Genomic DNA, 19981 nt, shown 5'->3' on the forward strand with positions numbered 1-19981 from the left:
TCCATGGGCAACCTGTTCCAGCAAGCGACCCCATGGAGCAGTATAGGTTGGGGACTGACCTGCTGAAGAGCAGTGATGGGGAGAAGGACCTGGGGGTCCTAGTGGATGGAAGGCTGACCGTGAGCCAGCAATATGCTCCTGTGGCCAAGAAAGCCAGTGAGGGTGTATTAGAAGGGGTGTGGTTAGTAGGTCAAGAGAGGTTGTCCTCCCTCTCTACTCTGCCCTGGTGAAGCTACATCTGGAATATTGTGTCCGGTTCTGGGCCCCTCAGTTCAAGGAGGACCTCAGGAAACTGCTTGAGAGAGCAGGTTGCTAGGACTATGACTCATGAGGAATCTATGCTTCTGTATTTTCATTGCTCCTTACTCGCACCAAGGATACTTTTAGAAGTATCATCCTTGCTATTGTATGTCATACTAGGATATAAATATACAAAGAAATTTAGAATAGTTTATCCTGTGACTTTTTTGACTTGTCAGTTTCACATATTTTCTGTTGGCAAGATGGCTACTTAAAGGACTGGTTTGATCATCCATTATCATATGGTCACAGATAAATTCAAGTAGTGAAGCAGCCAATTCAGAGTTTTGCAGTGAGTAGTGAGCCTATGTCTTTATATGCTTAATTAAGAGAAAATTAAATATGCCAACAGGCAATATAATTCCTTAAAACATGTTTCCAGCTTTTATATGGTATTATTTACTGTCCCTCTCTGTCTATTTAGTCTTCTAGCTTCATGCTTTTCACGCATGGCAATTACCAAATCACAAAAGTATTTTCAGGCTGAAACTTTCACCCTTTTTTGCTGCAGGAAATGCAGTTACATCCCTCTTCTTGGTGTTTTGGGGAATCATGACGTGATTAAATTGCCTCTTGAGATTCTTATACTAACATTTTCTACTACATCTGTAAAAGAATTTTATTAACATCAGTTCTACTTAATGATTCAAATTGTTTAACCTAATTGTAAACAAGAAGAAAAAAAGTCTGCTGGTAAGGAGTTTGTTGTTTGTTTGTTTTTTACTGTAAGGATGAAGGCACACATCTGCAAGACAGTAAGCCTGCTCCTAGACCTCAGGAGTTTGGAGACTGAGAATAAGATCCTGGGATTACCCCACAGGTTAGCTGTGCCTTGACCCTCATGAGAGTGTGGGGTTGATGAACCCCTCCTCTACATCAGAGGGAGCAGAAAGGGAAAACAGGGGCAGATGTTGGCCTTGTGGCATTTAGGTTTCTCCTCAGCTCAGGTAATAGGCTCTGGGCAGCTGAATGGTGGTGCAGGCTGCTGGAGCAGTACTGGATAATGCCAGTGGGGAGTCAGACCTACCCCAGCAGATTTTATCCTTGCATTTTTCTTGCAGAACATAGATGAAACCACTAAACTAAGTGGTGGGCAAGGAGAAGACAGGTGGATATTCACCACCTGGCAGGTTTCGGCAGGCACTGTGAGCTGGCACTGTGTTCCTGGCTGGTTTTCCATTGAACTTGCTGCTCAGGTTTAGTTGGAACAAAACCAAGAGCAAGGGGGCCTGACTATTTCCCAGAGCTCCAGTGGCAGGTGCTCATCCATGGCCACACATGTGCCAGGTGGCTCGTGAGCTCCAATGGCAGGGCCGAGAGGCAGGCACGGTGCCCATGGGCCAGGACTGGAGCCCATCTGGGCCTGTGATAGGGGCAGGCATCAGCGGGGCAGGAATGTGCGCAGCTGCAGGGTGCTGTTATGTGGCCAGGCAGCCTCCCTACACAGATCTTTGCCCACTGCCTCAAAAGATTTATTCACTCAAAAATAGTTTAGCTGTAGGGATGCACTAGAAATTTCCTTCCTTAGGAATGAACTGGCATTTTTGTGACTGGCAGGGACTATATCCCCAACTGGGTCTGAACACAGCATGTGTTGTTGACTGCCTTTTTACATCTGGGAATAAGTTAGTTGCTTGTTAACAGTAACTAGCATGTGGGAGAATAAAAGCGGCATTAAACCCAACCTTGGCAAGGAGAAAAATCAAATGGAAAATATGTGTTTTTTAATATGCCACTGGGTCAGTATATAACAGCAGAACAACACTTGTTGTAACCTGATATCCCTCAGGAATGAGGGAAAAGCTGACTGCTTGCTCCGCTGAGCCAAAAAATAAGAAAACATGTAAGTGCAAGTGTGCAGTCAGCAGCATAAGGAATAATGCCTCAGAAAGCAGAGAGCAAAGCTGGAGCACTGAATGTTAAGGAGCTAACAGTTTTACATAGAAACACAGCCCATTATTATTTAACCTATTTGTATGATAGTCTTTGACATCCTAAAGAAAATCCCAATCCTTCTGTACCCACCAGATGGGTGTTTTGGCAGAATCTATGGAAATATTGCATGTTAGCCATCTTCTTATTTCTTGCTAGAAACTAAACAGATTTTGGATGTAAACATGTAAGTGATTGGAATAACCCAAATGCATTTCTCAGGATGGATGTGTTGTTTTCAGAGGTCAATTTGTTTAATGTTTTATCAAGCCCTTTAGAGCAACACTGCAGTTGCATTTCATTTAAGCATTACCCAGCATATAGGACAGGCTTGGAAAAGCAATGCCATGTGGCCTTCAGGCACCTGGCAAGAGTACACTTTCAGCATGGTATATGGAGAAATAGGCACCCAGCTCCTGCGGCTGATGGGATCCACACAGCTCCTCATCCAGCCTGTGCTGGAGCTATACAGCTTCCTATCCAGCTGGGAAAGCTGTGCTGCTGGGAATAGCTGGCGAGTGAAAGACCTGGAAAAACCATGGCCCTGGGATGTCAGTACAGTAGAAGAATGCAAGCACATCCCTGGGGAAATGGCAGAGGCACTCTGAGGTAAAGCCCTGCATGTAAATATGTGCCCCCTAATGAACTGAAAGTACCTGCAATTATTTGGAAGGAAGCTATGTTCGGAAGACAATGACAGCAATTACAGTTGCAGGGAGCTGCAGATGTTTCATGAAAAGAAATGTACAAGCCTAAAATTGCTTTCTGGGAAATAAAAATTATAAAAATCTTTAAAATGTCCAAATAATCTGATTGTTCTGCAATATTTTTCTAGGTAGCATTTGACAGCAGATTAGAAAGTCAAAAGTATCTAGCCTGATCCCTGGCTATAGGAATAGAAGTGTTGCTCTCTTGGCTTTCTCAGGGCAGCCCAGGCCCCCCTGCACTCTGCTGTGCTGTGGAGTCCACCACATATCAAAGGCAGAGACTCCACAGAAATCCAACCATTTCAAGTGAGGGGATGATGTGGCTTCTGACCTAGGGCAAGATATTAGCTCCCCACATTTCCTTAGTTGAGCTTTCTGTGGGGTTCATGTATATTTTGTGTCCTTTGAGAAATGCTTGTTTGTAGCTTGGCAGCCATGCTTGCCACCTCTGGAAGGAGCATCCCATGTTCACATGGAACATTTGACTTCTGTGGTGGTGGAGTTGGGGCCCTGGAGAGGACTTCAGTACACTGTATCTATAGGGCTGTTCTGAGATACTGAACTCTTGCCTAGGATTTTACTGCTCTGCACAATATAGACATCCAGAAAGGACTGCTGTTGATGCTGTGGGTTGAGCTCAGGTCCTGCCTCCTTCCTTTTTCCATATCAGATGAGTTGTTACTCTGGCTTTTCTTTGCCCTAAAGCATTAGACCCTTGCTTAATTTACTGAAAGAGCAAGGTGCTGGGGAAGGGTGCTCTATGAGAAAGTGGTGGCTGCAGCTGTACTAGTTGTCTGAAAATGCCCAGAGGTGATGCCTCCTCTCACAGAGCAGGCAGTGAGCTGGAGAGCCTGACCTGTGTGTGCTCTGTGGTGCCCTGGCACTGAGCAGGGCAGCAGCCAGATCCCACCTTCTCTAAGGGTGTAGAAAAAGAGATGGTCTTAAGGCTGTGGCTTGAAAAAATCCCTGGTACTTCACAAATGCTGCACTTTACACTGTTTTTCCTAAGTTACCTAAATTCCCCCTCAGTTTCAGATGGAAGTGAAACTTCACTTGCCATTAAAATGGGGTGGCTGTGGGGCAGGGGATAATTTTGCAAGGCAACATCTTTTTCCAAAAAGGGTTATTTGATCATGTAACTGCAATTCACAGATTTCTGATTGTTCCCCTAACTGCCCTCTGGCCTGTACCACGAAAGAAATAAACACATTCAACTTCTTTTTTCTTACAGAACATCTGTAACCCATTAACATTAGATCCTGGGCTGGCAAGCCAGCTTTGGAGGCAGGCCTGGAGCATGGCTTGGGCAAATTCACTTCTCTGGGAGTCTGCTGTGGCTGTTCTCTCTAATATTTTATCAGCATGTTTATTTTTGTTGTAGTAGCACTTCAGGACTTCAGACAGGAGCTACAGAAATATTTTACAGTGTTTAAGTAAGCTTTTAACAGTATTGTTTCCAATTTAGTTGTATTTTGAACTCTTTCTGATTTTTGTGCTGCTTTTTTTTTTTTTTCCAGTATCAGTGTGTTTTCCTCCCTCAAATGCATCTGCACACACATGGAACAGCTGCATCCTTAACAGCTAAGCTTTCTTCTGACATGCTGCAATTCTAAACTGATTCTGAGTGCTTTACACCTTTATGAGGCTTTACGCCTTTGGGTTAAAATTTCCCCTGCCCATTATTTGCTTCCAACTGGTTTATTTTCTGTGTTTTCAGTTGCAGTGAAAAACAGCTCTGCTGGACTGAGGTTAAGTGAAACTACATTTTACCCCTGATACAGCCTTCTACAGCTATTGAAGTTGAAAATTAAACTGCATGGTCACTCTGCTGTGGCTCACACCCCCTCCCTTTTCCACTCCATTGAGCTTTGCCTGCAGCTGCACCCCGATGAAATACTGTGGTCTTTAAAACAAGGTGCAGCCCATAAGACACGATGTGGCTCTCCAAGCACTGCCACAGCACCAAGGTGTGCCCAGCTTTTATTGACAGTATTTGTCATGCTGTTAAATCCTATCTTACTGTTTAGTTTCCAAACCCAGTCATGCCTGATGGCTTTGCACAAAACTGGCATGCAGAGTACCTGTTTGCTGCAAACAGTCCTTTCAATCTGCTTATGGGCATCATGTAGCTGACTTGATCCATAAGGTGTGATTTTACATGGATCATTCCTATTTCTGCATGGGTCTCACTCTCTTCATCATTCTTGCTGGCAGCTGAGGTGGCTGAGACGCTTCTGCCCGCAGCCAAGCACCAGGGGCTTTACCAGGGAAGTCCTACAAGGCAGGAGCAGGTACTTTGTGCCACTACAGCCCAAGGCTAGGGATGACCTTCAAAGCCTGAGTGAGGTGGTATGGGGTAGGGTAGTCAAAGAGATGTCTTCCTCTTGTCCTGAGATGTCATTGGCACAGTTATCACTGTGGTTATACACATAACATGCCCTTGTCTAGAAATGGTGACAGGTGGGGCTATACCTTGAAAAACAAATGCCTTTCAGGGAAAGCCTGGCTTTACTGATGCCTGTTTTGCTGCTATTGCCCTCAGCTCACAGAGAGCATAATTCTGCATTAAATGCTGCCTTTTGCTCAGTCCAGGGATGTGCAAACATCTTACACTGCAGGACGGGGGAGGCACAGAAGCCAGACATCTCCTTGTGGCACAGCTGCTGCGCCGCCGCTTGTTTTTATTGTGTGTGCTCCAGGAACCGTTTTCTTTTATTCACAACAGCTTAGAAATGCACTTAGCAATGGCTTAGAAATCATTCCAGAGTGACAGAATAAATGTGCATGGGTACAAATCTCAAGGGCAGAAAAAAGCAAGGATGCTTTTCTTCCCCTCAGTACAGGTGTGATATTCAGGCATGAAAGCCAACAGGCACCCCAGATTTTCTGCTCCCCCCCTCTTCGGTGCCTAGCTACTACAGGGCTCTCAGAGCGGCATGTCATGTTTTGTACATCATGCCATCACTTCAAACCATGCACTGAACTCATGGGTTTAGGGAGTCCAGCGTCATTGTCTCTGAAGCTTTCAAAGCTTCGCTTCAGTTTTAAATGCCTCTTTAAGCACAGACAATGCTCCAACAAGCTTGCTGGAACTAAATGAAGCTTATAAAGCTTTGAACGCTATTGTAACATGGTGGGTCCCGCAGGAGACTGCAAAATCCTGCTGTGTGCAAGGATCCACCACGCTTTCAAGTGGATGCACTGTATGTGCTAAAAAATGTAGGCAGAGCAGGGCAAGGAAAGGACAGAGTGTGTCAGCATATTTTTTGAATTACCTAGCATGTGACTGATACCACAACAGTAATCTCACTTTCTAAAATAAAAATAATGTACTATCTTTCCTTATTTTAATGTAGTACACAGAGAAGCTTGGGACACACATATATACACACACACACACACACACACACATATATAAAAACTGTTCTCTTATTTGAGATTCCAGAGACAGAATCCCATAAAAAGCTGGGATTTTTTTTCCTCGACTTTTCACAGGCCCCACTGTTAAAATAACTTAAGATTTTCCTGCAGTCATCAAGTCTTCCCTGTCATCACAGAGATGCTTGCTTTACTGTGCTGATTTTCCCAACGTAAAATGCGTGAGAGGGGGAGAAATGAAGAAAGTAGGCCAGGTAGGTAAGCACCCTATTTTTCTGTCTGTGTTTAATTACAGCCCAGAAAGTCAAAGTGAGCTGGCAAAAATTCTGCTTAGAAAGAAGAGCAGAGTGTTTGTCATCCGTAGTAATGAGTATGGTGTCATTAGCAGCTTACTGGGGCAGTGCCGTGCTGCCTCTTCGCTTTCCCCGTCCCCAAACAGGCGATGGGCTGCTGACCCAGATCGGGTGTCTAAGATGAGAGCGATTCCTTCCCGACAAGCCTCAACATTGACAAGTGGTCATTAATTGCAAGAGTCCTGCCAGCATGAGGTTTTAGAAACAATTTGTACTTCTTTAATTACGTTGCCAAGGCAGGCTTTGTCCTGGGTGCTCTCATCAGGCTGAATTAGACTTTAAAAGAATTAGGCTCAGCACAGCCAGAGCTGCACTCAGGAGCTTTGCTGAAAATCGTTGCTGGGGAAGTGAGAGATGGGGGAGGTGCATGACGGTAATTGTCACCAGGAGGAAGAGAGAATCTCTTGTTCCCATATTGTTTTATTATTCTAATGATGCAGAGGCAGCCTGATGGAGATCGCGGCCCTGCTCCACCGGGAGTTACACAAACACTGGGATGGTAGAAGTACCTCTGCTCCAGAAAGCTGGCTGGCTAAGCAAGCAAGCTGGGCAAACATGGGGGAGAAAAGGGAGGGCTGCTTTATCTTTAGTTTTCACACAGGGAACCAAGTGCAGAAATTTATGGTTGTGCCCTGCCAGATCCTCTTTCTCTATCTCTTTTTCCTGCCCTGTGTGCTCACCCATGAGCTAATCTTTGGGGAGCATGTAGTTCCATGACAGAGGCCAGCAGGACTCAATTTTCCCTGAGTAAAACTGAACTTGTGATGATTTGCCTAGTCACCCAGTGGCAGGTGTTTGGGAAAATGCTGCCATTCTGATGAAATACGAGCTAATTGGGAGAGGGGGTGACCCAAGTGAAGGTGCTATCCTTCCTCAATCTCCCTTTGGGATTTGCAGCCTTATCAGAGAAGACTAAACGTAGCTGCACTTGCTGATAGGACCAGCCCTGGGTGTGCAGGGTGGGTGTGGGGATGTACAGCCACAGGGCAGATAATGCAGAGCCCAAGTGAGGTGGGGAGGCTGCTGGGGAAGATGAGAAGAGGCCCTGGACTCCACCAGAGATGGCTGCAGACCCCATAATGGGAATATTTTAGCCCATACCAATGGGGCTTAACACTGTTGATTATCTGACTGGGGATGACAAGGCAAAGATAATACTCCTGAGCAGGCTGACCACTTCCCTGGGGCTTCCTTTTTAAAAACATATCACCTTTGATGCAAACCATCTCTCCAACTGTACCTATTGCAACCCCCTAAGCAGATCAATATATTTATGACAAGCCATGTGGTGCAATATGTGGCTGCAAATGAAACGATTGCATACTTTGACTAGAAAGGCTTCTGCTGGGCTCAGTTCCCCCAGAAGTTAATTTTGCCCAGTGTTCCCATAAAGCATCATGCCTTTTTTGAAAGCCAAGTAGCCTTTCCCATGCTGAAAGTAATGGGGATTTGTAATGGCATTTAAGGCTGGATTAACTGCAATATGCTTTATGATTCGTAGAACTTTACAGCAGTATCTCCAGATTGCTGTAGGTGAAATTCAGCTCTTTTTCTCTGTAGTTCAGGGGAAAAGGATAAAGTAAAAATAAATATTTCATCAGCACGTCCTACTACTGAAAAACAAGTCAAAGATCTTAAAGTATGCCAGCACAGTGATTTGTTTCACATGAATAGTAAGTACGTGTATAGCCTCAAAAAAATTCTTCCCTAACTGGAAAACAGCATTGTCAGTATCTCTGCAAGCTATGGAGGACCACTGACACATTTACAGGTAGCTGGGGGAGCAGCATGGGCCAGGTTCCCTACTGACAAGTTCCTCATCCAAATGTTTTAACAGTTGTTTGCGTTTCTAGTTGAGAGGGGTCTGTCTATCAGCTCTGGATTAGTCACTACTTTCTGGGGAATGGAAAAGTACTAGCAAAGAGGGTGAGCAGGGACATACCCACAGCCTTTTGTTGTGTCCTGTGCACCAGGCTCCTTCTCATTGACAGGTCTTCAGTGAGGCTACAGGAGTGAGGTGTCAATGTGTGCATAACTAGATGGTGAGGGATGTGATGGTAGGGATGCCCAGGATGCCTTAAGGTGATGTGAGTAGAGAGTGGCATTGCATGTTAGGAAAAATTTCTTCACCATAAGGATTGTCAAGCTTTGGAACAGGCTACAAAGGGAAGTGGTTGGGTCACTGTCCCTGAAAATATTTAAAAGATGGGTAGCTTTGGCACTTAGTGACATGGTTTAGTGGTGGACTTGATCTTAAAGGTCTTTTCCAACCTAAACAATTATGCCATTCTATGATTCTTTGTCACATGCTGGCTTGTGGCAGAAAGTGCTATGGGCTATGGGGGAAGAAGAACCCTCACTGGGAGAGCACAGGGCTGGCACCCACCAAGCACGGCCAAGAGAAGATGGGGCAGCAGAAACCATTGGGGCAATGGGTACTGTGAGACACAGGAGGTTTGGGTCCCCTCCTGTGCAACCAAGGCCCATAAAGTCGGATGTTTCAGCCCAAAAGAACCCAAATATCCATTCTCTTATGACTGCTGAAGTAATTTTGAGCCTCATCTGTGAGGAAAAGCTTCCCCCTCCACTTCCCTTCTGCTCTACCTACCCACTATTCTCCCTCCCTTGTCTTCCCCTGTGCCTTCAATGGTAGGTGACAACTCTCCTGGCCTTCCTGGGGCTGGTTTAGGAGCAGCCCCATTAATTTAGCAGCAGGTACATTTCATTTTATCTCATTTCATTCATGAAGAACAGTCCTGGGCATATTTTGCTGGTTAAGTGATGCAGAGAGGCTCAAGAATGGGAACATAACTAGGTCATCGGCTCCCATCTGATGTTTGTTATGCAACACATACCTCCTCTTCAATCTCAACATCTGCATCATGGCCCTGATTTTCTCCCAGTGCTGATCATTGCATCTGAAAAATCTTCAAGAATGGAAGGTGTTCAGCTGTGCCACCAAGTTGAAGTGGCTGTACCAGTACTACAGAAAGTCTCATGGCCCCGCTCTGTTTTCCAAAGCTGCAAATGTGCCCCTTGCTTTTCACAGGGGAAACAGGTGAGCACGTCTAGTAAACAATCTGTACCTGGGGTGAGGGCATGTGTACTGATCACAGCCTGGTCAGAGAACCCCTTCTCACTGGGTACCTAGGTGCTGGTTTCAGTTGCCCTATTGGCCCAATTGAATTTTGGACAAGATTTATATACAGGCTGATTTCTAGTTGTCTGTGCCTTGGCTCATGCCTTGCTCATGCCTTGCTCTTACCTTGCTCAACCTCTGCTCAAGCCCTTGCTCAAGCCTTGCCTGCTTGAACCTGCTTGGACCTTGTCTGGCATGAAGTTGCCTCGAGTTGCCTAGCCTCGGGTTGCCCGGTCCAGAGGCTGGGATAAAGCCACGAGCCTACCCACCACAAGCTACGAGAGAAGCCACAAGCTTAGAAGTTGGAGCCAAGCCTGCTTCCTCTTGTGACCAGGATTTTGCCATGCCTCAGTTTCCCCCAGGACAAAGCAAGTGCCTGTCATGATAGCATCGTTAATAGCCTGCCATCCGCTGAAGCCAGACCAGCCATCAAAAACTGTGTGGCATTCCTGCCGGCAACCTGCCGTGCCTGGTGCATGAGCGCCCCAAAGCCTCTAATACACAGCAGCAGCACTCCCTACGTGGATACAACCAGCTGTGAGTAATTAATTAATTGCTTCTTTGGCTGAACGGTTCCTGTGAAGTCTCCCCCCACCCCATGTGGTCCAGCGCCATTTTGCTCCCGGGGTATTCTCTTTCTGTTACATTCCTCCCAGTTTGCATAAAATAGTTAAATTGTTATAATTGCCCAAACACTGCACATTTCCGTTGTAAATTTATTTTAACTGTAAGTGGAACCTTTTGATATGTTAGGCAATTTTCATATTAATAAAAGGTTATTAACATCTTTATTAATATTGCCATATTCTGTATAAATAGAGGAAATATTATATCCTTTAACACCACCTCAACACGAGGGGGAACTTCTTTCACTGTGAAGGTCACAGAGCGTTGGAACAGACTGTCCAGGGAGGTTGTGGAGTCTCCTTCTCTGGAGACTTTCAAGACCCATCTTGATGTGTTCCTGTGTGGTATGTGCTAAATTCTATGGTCTGGCTCTGGCAGGGGGGGGTGGACCCAATGGCCTTCGGAGGTCCCTTCCAACCCCTAACATCCTGTGATACTGTGAACCTTTTAAAACCTGTTCAGATCAAGAACTGAACTCAAGACTGTCTAGGAGAGCTTTCCTCTAAACCCTTATGTACTGCCAGACAGACCCCTTTCTGCAGACACCGAAAACACAGTCAACTTCTAGTGTCAGACAGGAAAAATCATCAGCTCATGCTAACATGGATTTTAAAAAAATCATCAAGAAAAAGCTAGTAATTTAAAGCAATGTTAGGGCTATAGCTCTAACTGGTATTCCTTCTGGCAACGTTTCCAAAAGTGTCATGAACAGTTTCTTACTGAATGCATGGTATGCTCAGGGTGGCATGTGGCCCCTGGGGTGAGGTTGTTTATGCCATTACAACCCTCTTTCTTGCTAAAGCAGCTAATCAGGCATGGCTGCACGTCTGCCAGCAGAAAACCATCCAACTACCCCCATTTTAAAAGGTGCTGTTTCTGTGCAAGCCCTGGGGCACTCTGGGGTACTCTGTGGCACAGGCAGAGGGTTGTCATGGAGTTCGTCCATACCACCGGGGCAATCATTCCTCTGGTGGTGTGTGTGGAAGCATGTGTGATGTGATTAAAGATGCAGAGGGACAGGGTGTAAAACAAAAGACCCATCTAACAGGCAGAGAGCAGAAAAATGAGGGGAAGAGAACAAAGCCAGAGGACTGTATCGGCATGGCTGCGCTGCCATTCGTCGGCTGTTATGGAACACTGGCAAACGCCAAAGCTTTCTACTTTGGGGAGCAGTCGGTACTGCTTTTGCCGTAAGCAGACCCACCCTTGCCTCCAGTCAAACCTGGACGGCCTCAGGGTGGGAGAAGCTTTTATAATTCCTGAGTGGCGAAGGTTATTGTGTAGCTCTCCTGCTGCCAATGGGGATCATCAAGGTCTCAAATGGCCTGGAGTACTGTCTCAGCCCAGGGCTGAAAGTGGGGTTTGTCATTTGTGTGGCTTGCTTTATGAGTCTTTGTTGGGCAAGCACCATATTTCTATTGTTTATGTGACTTACTTCATGCGATCCATAAACACAGAACCAGATTCAATTCTGGTGTGTGCAAACCTTGCTAGAAGAGCATGTGCTTTCCTTTTTACCCCACCTCCCGCGCCGCCTCCCCCGCCCCAGTCTACAGAAATACTGTATTTTTTTTTCCACCGACTCAAGCATTTGAGGGTTTATTTTTTGAGCAAACGTTACAACCGCTGTATGATACGACAGGGAGGGCGTGTGAGGCACACGCTGCAGCCGCATGGCCAGCACATGCGGTTGCTGGGCTCTGCTCTCCCCGCCCGGTTTGCAAATGTCGTATAGTGCAGACCCGTCGAGCCCCAGGGTCTCGGCACCAAACGGGACCCGATGGGCACCAGGGACGCGCCCCAAAGCGCAGCACTGCCGAGGAATAGCACACGAGCCCCGCTGCCCGCCAAAGTGCACCCGCTCTCACTTCAGCAGCATCCTCCATACAGACCCCTGCACCGGGGTCACGTCGCGGCCCATTTAGGGCCGTTGTCCCTCTCCCTCCTCCCCCTTCGCGCTGCACTGTAGTTCACTTCCTTCGCTCTTTTAATGCGTTTATCCTAAAAATAACGGGGGAGCAGCCAGCCCCGGTACGGTGACATCCCGCACGGGCCGCACGGAGGGAGGGCACCAGCCGCGGCCGCCCCCAGCCACACGCCATCTGCACACGCGCGACAACCGAACTCATTTTGCATCGCCCTGACCGAACGCCGTCCTCGCCCCCCGCGTTTCCGTCTTGCTTTGGAGTAGGGGTGCGGGCCAGGCGGTAGCGTGAGGCGGTAGCGTGGGGCGGTACCGGGAGGCGGGACTGGGAGGCGTGCCCGCAGGTGTGGCGCGGCGGCGCGCAGCCGCGCGGAGTGGCCTAGGCGTGTCCTCGAGCGCCGTGGGCACCGCCCCCCCACCCCCGCCCAGCCGCAGCACGGCGCGGCACGGCATGGCGGGGCTGCGCTACCCGCAGCACGGCGGCTACTGCCGCGCGACCGCGGCCATGAACCTCTTGCTCGGCGTCTTCCATGTCCTCCTGCCCTGCTTCCGCCCCGGGGAGGCTCAGGGACAAGGTGAGAGCGCCGACGGGGCAAGTCGGATCTGGGGAGAGAGCGTGGGAGCCGCCGCTGCCCGCTCCGGGCATGCGAGTGAGGCCGTCGCCCCCGCCCCCGTTCCCTCGGGCGGCTGCCGCGGTGGCAGCCCTGGGGACACAAAAGGGAGTTGGGACGTGGGTCCTATCCCTTTTCCTTGCTCCCGGTCCGGCGCCTCGCGGTGTCTTCCGCGTCTCGGTGTCAGCCGGGCCGCGCGTCTCTGCGGGCCTGTCCCGGCGCGGGGAGCCCAGGGCCGCTGCCGCCTGCAGGCTCCGGGCTCCTGCCTTCCGCCCTTGTGAGCCCAGCCGGCTCATCTGCGGTTTCTTTCTTTGCCCTCACAGCTATCGAGCCCATCCCCGGCGTGGTGGAGCTGTGGCAAGCCGAAGAGGGGGAGCTACTGTTGCCCGTCCAGGTGAGGGAGCGCCGGGGCTGGTCGTGGTGGGGCGCCGGGGTAGTCGAGACGAGGAATCGGAGACCATTATGAGCTCTTGAGGGGCCGGGGGGCGAGAAGTCGCGGACCATTATGAGGTTCTGAGAAGCTGGGGGATGGAGGGAGGGGAGTCGGGGACCATTATGAGGCCCTGGGGGGTCGCGGGGGGAGGTGTTTATGCCCAAGGGGCGGGTGTGGGAGCGACAGGGGGGTCAAGCTGCAGCCATCGCCGGGGTTCCTGCGACTCCTCGCTCTGTGTGCCCCGGTTCTTCTGGGCTGCAACCAACAGCCTGATTTTTCGGCCTGCCTTTTCTTCTTGGGTCTTGGGGGTTTTATTTGTTTGTCTTCCCATCCTCTCTGTACTTGTAAAATGAATGCATTTGTGCACCGTAAATACTGTGTATGTATATGGTGAATATGCTTATGTCTCAGACCTGCTCAGGTGAAGCCATTGTTCCTCCTCAAATGACACATCATTTATGATGTCGTTCCTCTCATCCTGGCACATTTTTGTTTTTCTTAGCTGCTTTTGTTAAGCACTAACAAGGTTTTGTAAATTCTGTGTTGGCAAGCAGAGTCAATACGGTGAAATGCATGGCCAGGCTGGTAAGCGAGGCAGGGTGCTGGAAGCAGTGGTCTGGAGTTTATGGCATTTGAGGCAGTCATTTAACTTGCACTGACGGACTCTGCCATATGTTGAGCTGGGCCTTCCTAGACTTCAAGGCACCAGGCTCGTAAATGGGAAGAAAGAGTCCTTAGGGACAACATCTTATTTGAGAGGGAAACGAGGGTAATTTATTTCTTTTAAGCCATTAGATCATTCTCTGTTTAGTGCTTAGCCCCATTAAAGTAGGGAAAAATAGCAGAAGTGTTCTTTCTTTCCTTAGCTAACACTTGATGCAGCTTTCAGGCCCAGCATTTTGTATCATGGTGTTACAAAATTATTATCAATTTTATATACAATATTAATTTAGAATTTGTGTAGTGCAGATGTAGTAGTAAGCTAAGGGAAGGTGCAGTGTCTCTGTGCCCAGGGATGCTTAAGGAACTTGGCCTTTTGCTTCTGCATTCTTTACCTTGAAGACATTAATATGCATTAGATGTAGAACTGTGTAATGCAGTTGTTTGTAGTTGCTTCTCATAGGGACGCAAGTTGAGTGATGGTGACATGATGTTTACTTCCCAAGGAGATTAGGTCTTTGTTCTTGAGCATCCTTGTAAAAATAATCTGTAGTATGGCTGAAGGAAAACCAGGCATGAATGGCCCATGAACTTGGGGCATGGCTGAGTGTATGGCTCTGCCCAGTCCTTGCAGCAGTGAAAGGTGAAGCTGAGGCTGCTGCTTCTCTGCCTTATGTATGCAGGAAAGAAAACAGGTCTTCTGGTTTCAGTTGTGACAGAGTGAGGCATCAAAGTAGCAACAGGCTTCCTGAAGTAAAAGGTGGACATTAAAAGCCAGATGAACCAATCTCTGAGTACTAGTGGTGCATTGGCTGTTTTGTGTGGCTTTCTCCTCTGAACTTGGGGACTGCAGCGCCATCTCATGCATTGGTAACTGCTTAAGCTGAAGCAGGAGGGCCTGGGTTTCTCAAACAGGTTTTAATCCTGAAGTTTGGTTCTAGGATCAACCCAGATGTCCATATGTCTCTTCCCTTGCGGGTTTGGGCCTTAGCCAGCACCTCTTAGTCTTGGGACCCGTAGCCAAATTTGAAGCCACCTTTTCCAGTTTTCAGGAGGAGGAGAAGAGAAGACCTCCTCTCTGCCTCTGCGGATGTGATGAGGGACTCTTCCAACACTGCTCTCATGGAATGGTGGCACTGCTTTGATGGTCATGGTTCTTCTCTGAACACCTGAGGACTCGGGGGTGATCCATCTTGACAGGAGATCTACAAGGTCCTGAAAGCAATTTGGAGGCAATTTGGCATTGTTGCCCTCCAGGGTGACCATTTGGCAAGGGGCATCAGCAGAGATGCTGGCATCAGTTCTGGAGATTTGAAAAGCCACTTCCATCTGTTAGCAAATGACTGCTCATTCTTTGTAAGAGGGATGCTTCAGTTTGCAAGAGGTTTATTGCTTGTCTATTTCCATGCTTCACCAAAAGAAATGGTCACACTTACAGCTATGAGGAGGTTGTGCATGTTGTCTTCTTGTAGGAGCAGATTTCTCACGTAAACCCTCACAGAGGGTTGTTGTGGCACACTCATGCCAAACAACAGTGGTGATGTGATGGTGAAAGTATAGTAAGAACTTCTTTGCTGTTGAGTGGATAACATACGCTGTTTGATAGGAAATATTTAAGGAAGGGTTGCTTCATTCATGTGTTTAAAGATAGGTCTTTGAGAAGACTTTGAGAAGGGGAAGTGTCCTTGATCTGGTTCTTCCTGCTCCCTCTTGAAGGCGGGTGGGTGGGAGTGCATCTCAGGAGAGAGAAGCCTTCACATGCAGAAGTGAAAAATCAGGGAAGGAACCGTGCATGCTCCTCCCAAAAAGCACCTCCCTCCTGCCTGTGTGGAGTAGGGATACAGATTAGCTTGCCCTATCTGCCCATTCCTTTTGCCTCTTTCTGGCAGGTTACCAATGCTGTCTGATGGATGCTTTTCCCTTTCTGTTGTGGCTTTGCACTATTATCTTATTTTCCATGCATCATCAGCTGCCTGTGACAGAGGAATTTTGAACATTCCTTGCTGCCTCCAGAATTTGAGGATGAAAGTTGGATGGGTTGGTAGCCCATTCAGCTGTCAGGTTGTCTGTGCACGCTTTTGTTCCAAGAGAAAGACCGTACTGAATAAAGACATCATATTAAGAGGCGAGGGAGGGGAAACAAAGCATTTTAATATTTGTAGTTGGTTTCCAGGCCTCTCACAGCATCGCTTTGTCTACGTGAACTGCATGAATTTGCATGCTGGAGAGCAGCCGCCCAGGGCCCCCACACCTCCACCCCAGTTGGTCGTTCTACCTTCTGTTTCCTCTTGCTTCCCTTTCATTGTTTATTCTTCTTGTGTGCCCCCTCCCAGCTTCCTTCTTACATGTATTTGTACTTTTTCTTCCCCCTACCCTCCCCCCCACCATGATCTTTTGATTTCTGCCTTCCTCTGAAGTCTGCAGAGCCATTTGGGGATTGCCAACCTACTGCTCTTGCTCCATAGCCAAGCCTGAAGGGTGCCCAGAGCATTGTAATCAGTAAGAGTGTGCGTAGGCTTGTGTGCCAGAGCTGAGGAGAAGCTGTCTGTATCTAACTTACATGCTGACAGACTTCCACTGGTCTGCAGCTTCCTCCAGCTTCTTCCTGGGTTCTCTTTTTGCTTTGAGACAAGCTGGGTTTCTCAGTCGGATGTGGTATCTGTATTCCCGTGTGCTCAGTTCTTCTTTATTGTTGACGGTGGTACGGAGGGTGGGGTGGCCACGTAGCTCTGCCTTGCTTTTCTTCCTCTTTTCCCTTGACCTTATTTTTGTAGGAAACATCCCTGGGGTGAGTAGCAGGACATCCGTTTTTATTTTTCTTCCCATCATTTGTCCTCAGTGTGGAAAAATGTAAAGTCTTGCCTACCCTGATGGTTGGGAGATGCATGGAAAACCACTGGGATTTTGACAGGGAAAATCTCCAGTGTGAGAGGCTCGATTAGAGCAGTTGTGGTTTTTATTCAGACTCCTTACAATTTTGTGGTTTTGCTTGTTTGTTTGTAACTTGTTAATACTTAACTAAAATGCTTGGGAGAAAGGCTTCTTTGTATATGACTTGACACCCAAGTCCTTCTCTATTAAAGGCTGATAAAAGCTCCAAATATAAACAGTCATGTTGGAGCACTTCAGTGTAAAGCTGAAGGGACAGTTAGTTACAACAAGTTTTTACACTGGAGAGGAGAGAGCCCAAGGAAGAGCACAGTAGGAATATCAGATCTGTTGTCTCCACAGCTACAAGTGTATGAAAGGAGCACAAATGCTGTTTGTTTGTTCATGGTGTACACCATTCAAAAGATGTATCAAAGAGTCATAGCTGATTGTTTCTGTCAGAAACTTCTTTGGTGATTACTATTGAGCATCTGAAGGCAGGGACAGATGGATTAGGTTTCTGCAAAGCAGGGCATTCAGCACTTTCAGCTCCTTCAGGTCTGAGGGAGGAACTAATTGAAAACGAAATAATGAAGATTAGGTTGTAGGTCTTGTTATCACAATTGACAACAACAGTAAGTCATCAAAGGCAATATATACCAAACTTTTCATGTGCGTCACTGCCATGTCTGCCTGGTGTGGCATGTTTCCTACTGTTCCAGCACGCTGCATGTAGGAGATGAGACAGATGTTTCATTAGAGAAATGCCTTGTCTATATTTCAATTTACTTACAGCTACTTGGGAGGTAAATGTCTACCTATTTCACTTCATTGTGATAATGTTTCAGGATGCTTGAATTTTGGAGAGAAGGGAAAGATAATAGAATACTTACTGTATTATAGTCTGTTAAAAACACCTGGCAAATACAGAGCTGCGGCCTGGGTTTTAAAAGTTCTTCTTGGTTCTGAAAGATTTGTTTTTTGTTTTTTGTTTTTTTTTCCTCTTCCCATGTAGTAGTGACTTGTCTTCAGTTCCTGTTCTTCAGTGCAGCACAGGGGCTAATAAGGTTAATTGTTCTGCCGGTTTCGAAAGCTGATGAAGACCTTGATCTTGCATCTCTATCAGAGATATGCGGCACTGCAGCATGTCATTAACAGAGGCGCCTCCCAGGAGATATGCACAAATTCAATGTACCAAGTCACCTACTTCAAAGCAGGGTTTGTCTGAAGGCACACAATTTGTGTGAAAGCCTGAGACAGACTTGGGGTGGGAATTTTCTTCCTCTTTGGGCTGTTAAAAGGCTCCTTTCACCTCCTAGCTGAGCATCTGGATGGTGCTGATAGGACTCATGGCTGGTTGTCCATGCAGATTATGCAGAAGGTGTCAGCCCAGGCTCCCATGACTGTGTGACATGAGAGGGGCACTTTCAGGGGCTTTCTAGCACAAGATAAGCACCCAGCCATACTTAGGATGAGGTTTGGCATAAGGGAATTTTTTTCCTGCTGGGTCTCTGTTTTGATTTCAGGAGCTGTTCCCTTTCACCTGTTTCACTTTAGTGCTTCTGTAATGATATGGTAGCTTGAGAAGGTTTTTTTTCAGTTGTTTGTTTATTTCTGTATTAAATCCTCTGTGTAAGTATACAGCATGCAGAGGAGAGAACATAGGAGAATCCTGGACATAATGATCTGTGTGTATACTTGTAGCCAAGGGTGATTAATATTTTTTTTTTCCTTTCACAATTGAGATTTTGTGTTTAGGCTGCATTGTAGATTGAAAAGGTTTTCTTCATCGTTGCTTGAGGAAAAACTGAAGAAGAGAAGTGGTGAGATAGCTAATGCTAAGAATGAGCACTGTAATGACACAATCCCAGGTTTCTGATGCCTGGCAGATGTTAAGCCATTTAAAGGAGGAGTTAAGCCATTTAAAATGAGGATAGCTTGTCAGCTTCTTGTGGCAGAGAAGCTTTTTCTGGAGAAGGTGGATAAGGAGTTCTATAATTCTGCTTGATATCTATTGTACTGAGGTTCTGAAAGTATAAAAGTAGTCTGGAGAAGCTGGAAAAGAGATGATGGGTTTGTATTGTGCTATACTGGTGCAGTCTAACAGCAAGGCTTATCGCTGTTGAAGGCTAGGTACTGGGACCTCTAGATAGGTAGGTTGGGCTGTGCCCAAGAACTATGTGATGCGCTGCTGATCCTGGACAATTATCACAATATCTCTAACCTCCCTTTAAGGGCAGGCCTACAGGAAGACTGTCAAGTCCTCAAATTAACTTGTATTTCCCTGTCAGTCTTGTTACATATTTGGTTATGCTATGACGAAGGCTGTGCTGCTTTTCTGTGATCAGCTGCTTGTGGCAAAAGATTGAAGTTTAGATGTATTTTGTAGCTTTTGGCAAGATCTGTAATAGTATTAACTGTAATAATTAACCATATTTGCTCCCTTAGTGTGGTTGTAATTTTTCCCCCCTTTATGAAGCTCAGGTCTTCAGAAATCCTGCTTTCTGACCTGTTCAGTAAATGAATAGGGTTACCTGTTCTGCTTACACATTTGGAACCTGTTCTGTGTTTGTACAGGTGATCTGATTCCATCACACACAACCCCCTCTCACCCAAGTACCTAGTAAAAATAGGAGTTAGTCAAAGCTGTTGACTTGGGGGGCCTGTTCCATGATGCACTTGTATTGGAAATGTGTAGGAGGGGTGGTGGAAGGAGCACCCTTTTAATTTCAAATGGTGGTGATTGGTTTGGTTTTTTTGCCCCCCGCCTTTTCATTGCTAGGGTCTGTGGCTCATGTCTTGTGGAATCATAATGTGCAGAAGCAATAGTTAGGAAAACTTACTGCCTGTTCCTGGCAGAAAATTCTGACCTCTTCCCAAAAAATGTTAATCTCTCTAAAGTTGTTCTGGTTTCATCAGTGCAGGTTGGGTGGTTGCAGCATGCTCCATTTTGACTTGTACCTAAAGCTTTCCTGGAGGTCTTGGATGATTCAGAGCAGCTACCTTCTTGATTTAAGTGGATTTCCTGCAGGGAGTTCATTGAACTAAT

General features: G+C 46.9%; 1 protein-coding gene across 1 annotated transcript in view; it reads left to right on the top strand.

Annotated features, from left to right (window-relative positions):
• The first annotated feature begins 12786 nt into the window (after positions 1–12786).
• The window catches only part of TMEM131L (transmembrane 131 like), an 85984-nt gene continuing 78789 nt past the window's right edge, over positions 12787–19981 (top strand). Inside the window, exons 1-2 of the mRNA XM_054165391.1 lie at positions 12787–12935; positions 13295–13365. Of these exons, the coding sequence (XP_054021366.1) occupies positions 12812–12935; positions 13295–13365 (195 nt within the window). The 5' untranslated portion in view covers positions 12787–12811. The remainder of the gene's footprint in view (positions 12936–13294; positions 13366–19981) is intronic.

The sequence above is a fragment of the Dryobates pubescens genome, chromosome 1 (assembly GCF_014839835.1).
Source record: "Dryobates pubescens isolate bDryPub1 chromosome 1, bDryPub1.pri, whole genome shotgun sequence".
Taxonomy (NCBI): Eukaryota; Metazoa; Chordata; class Aves; order Piciformes; family Picidae; genus Dryobates; species Dryobates pubescens.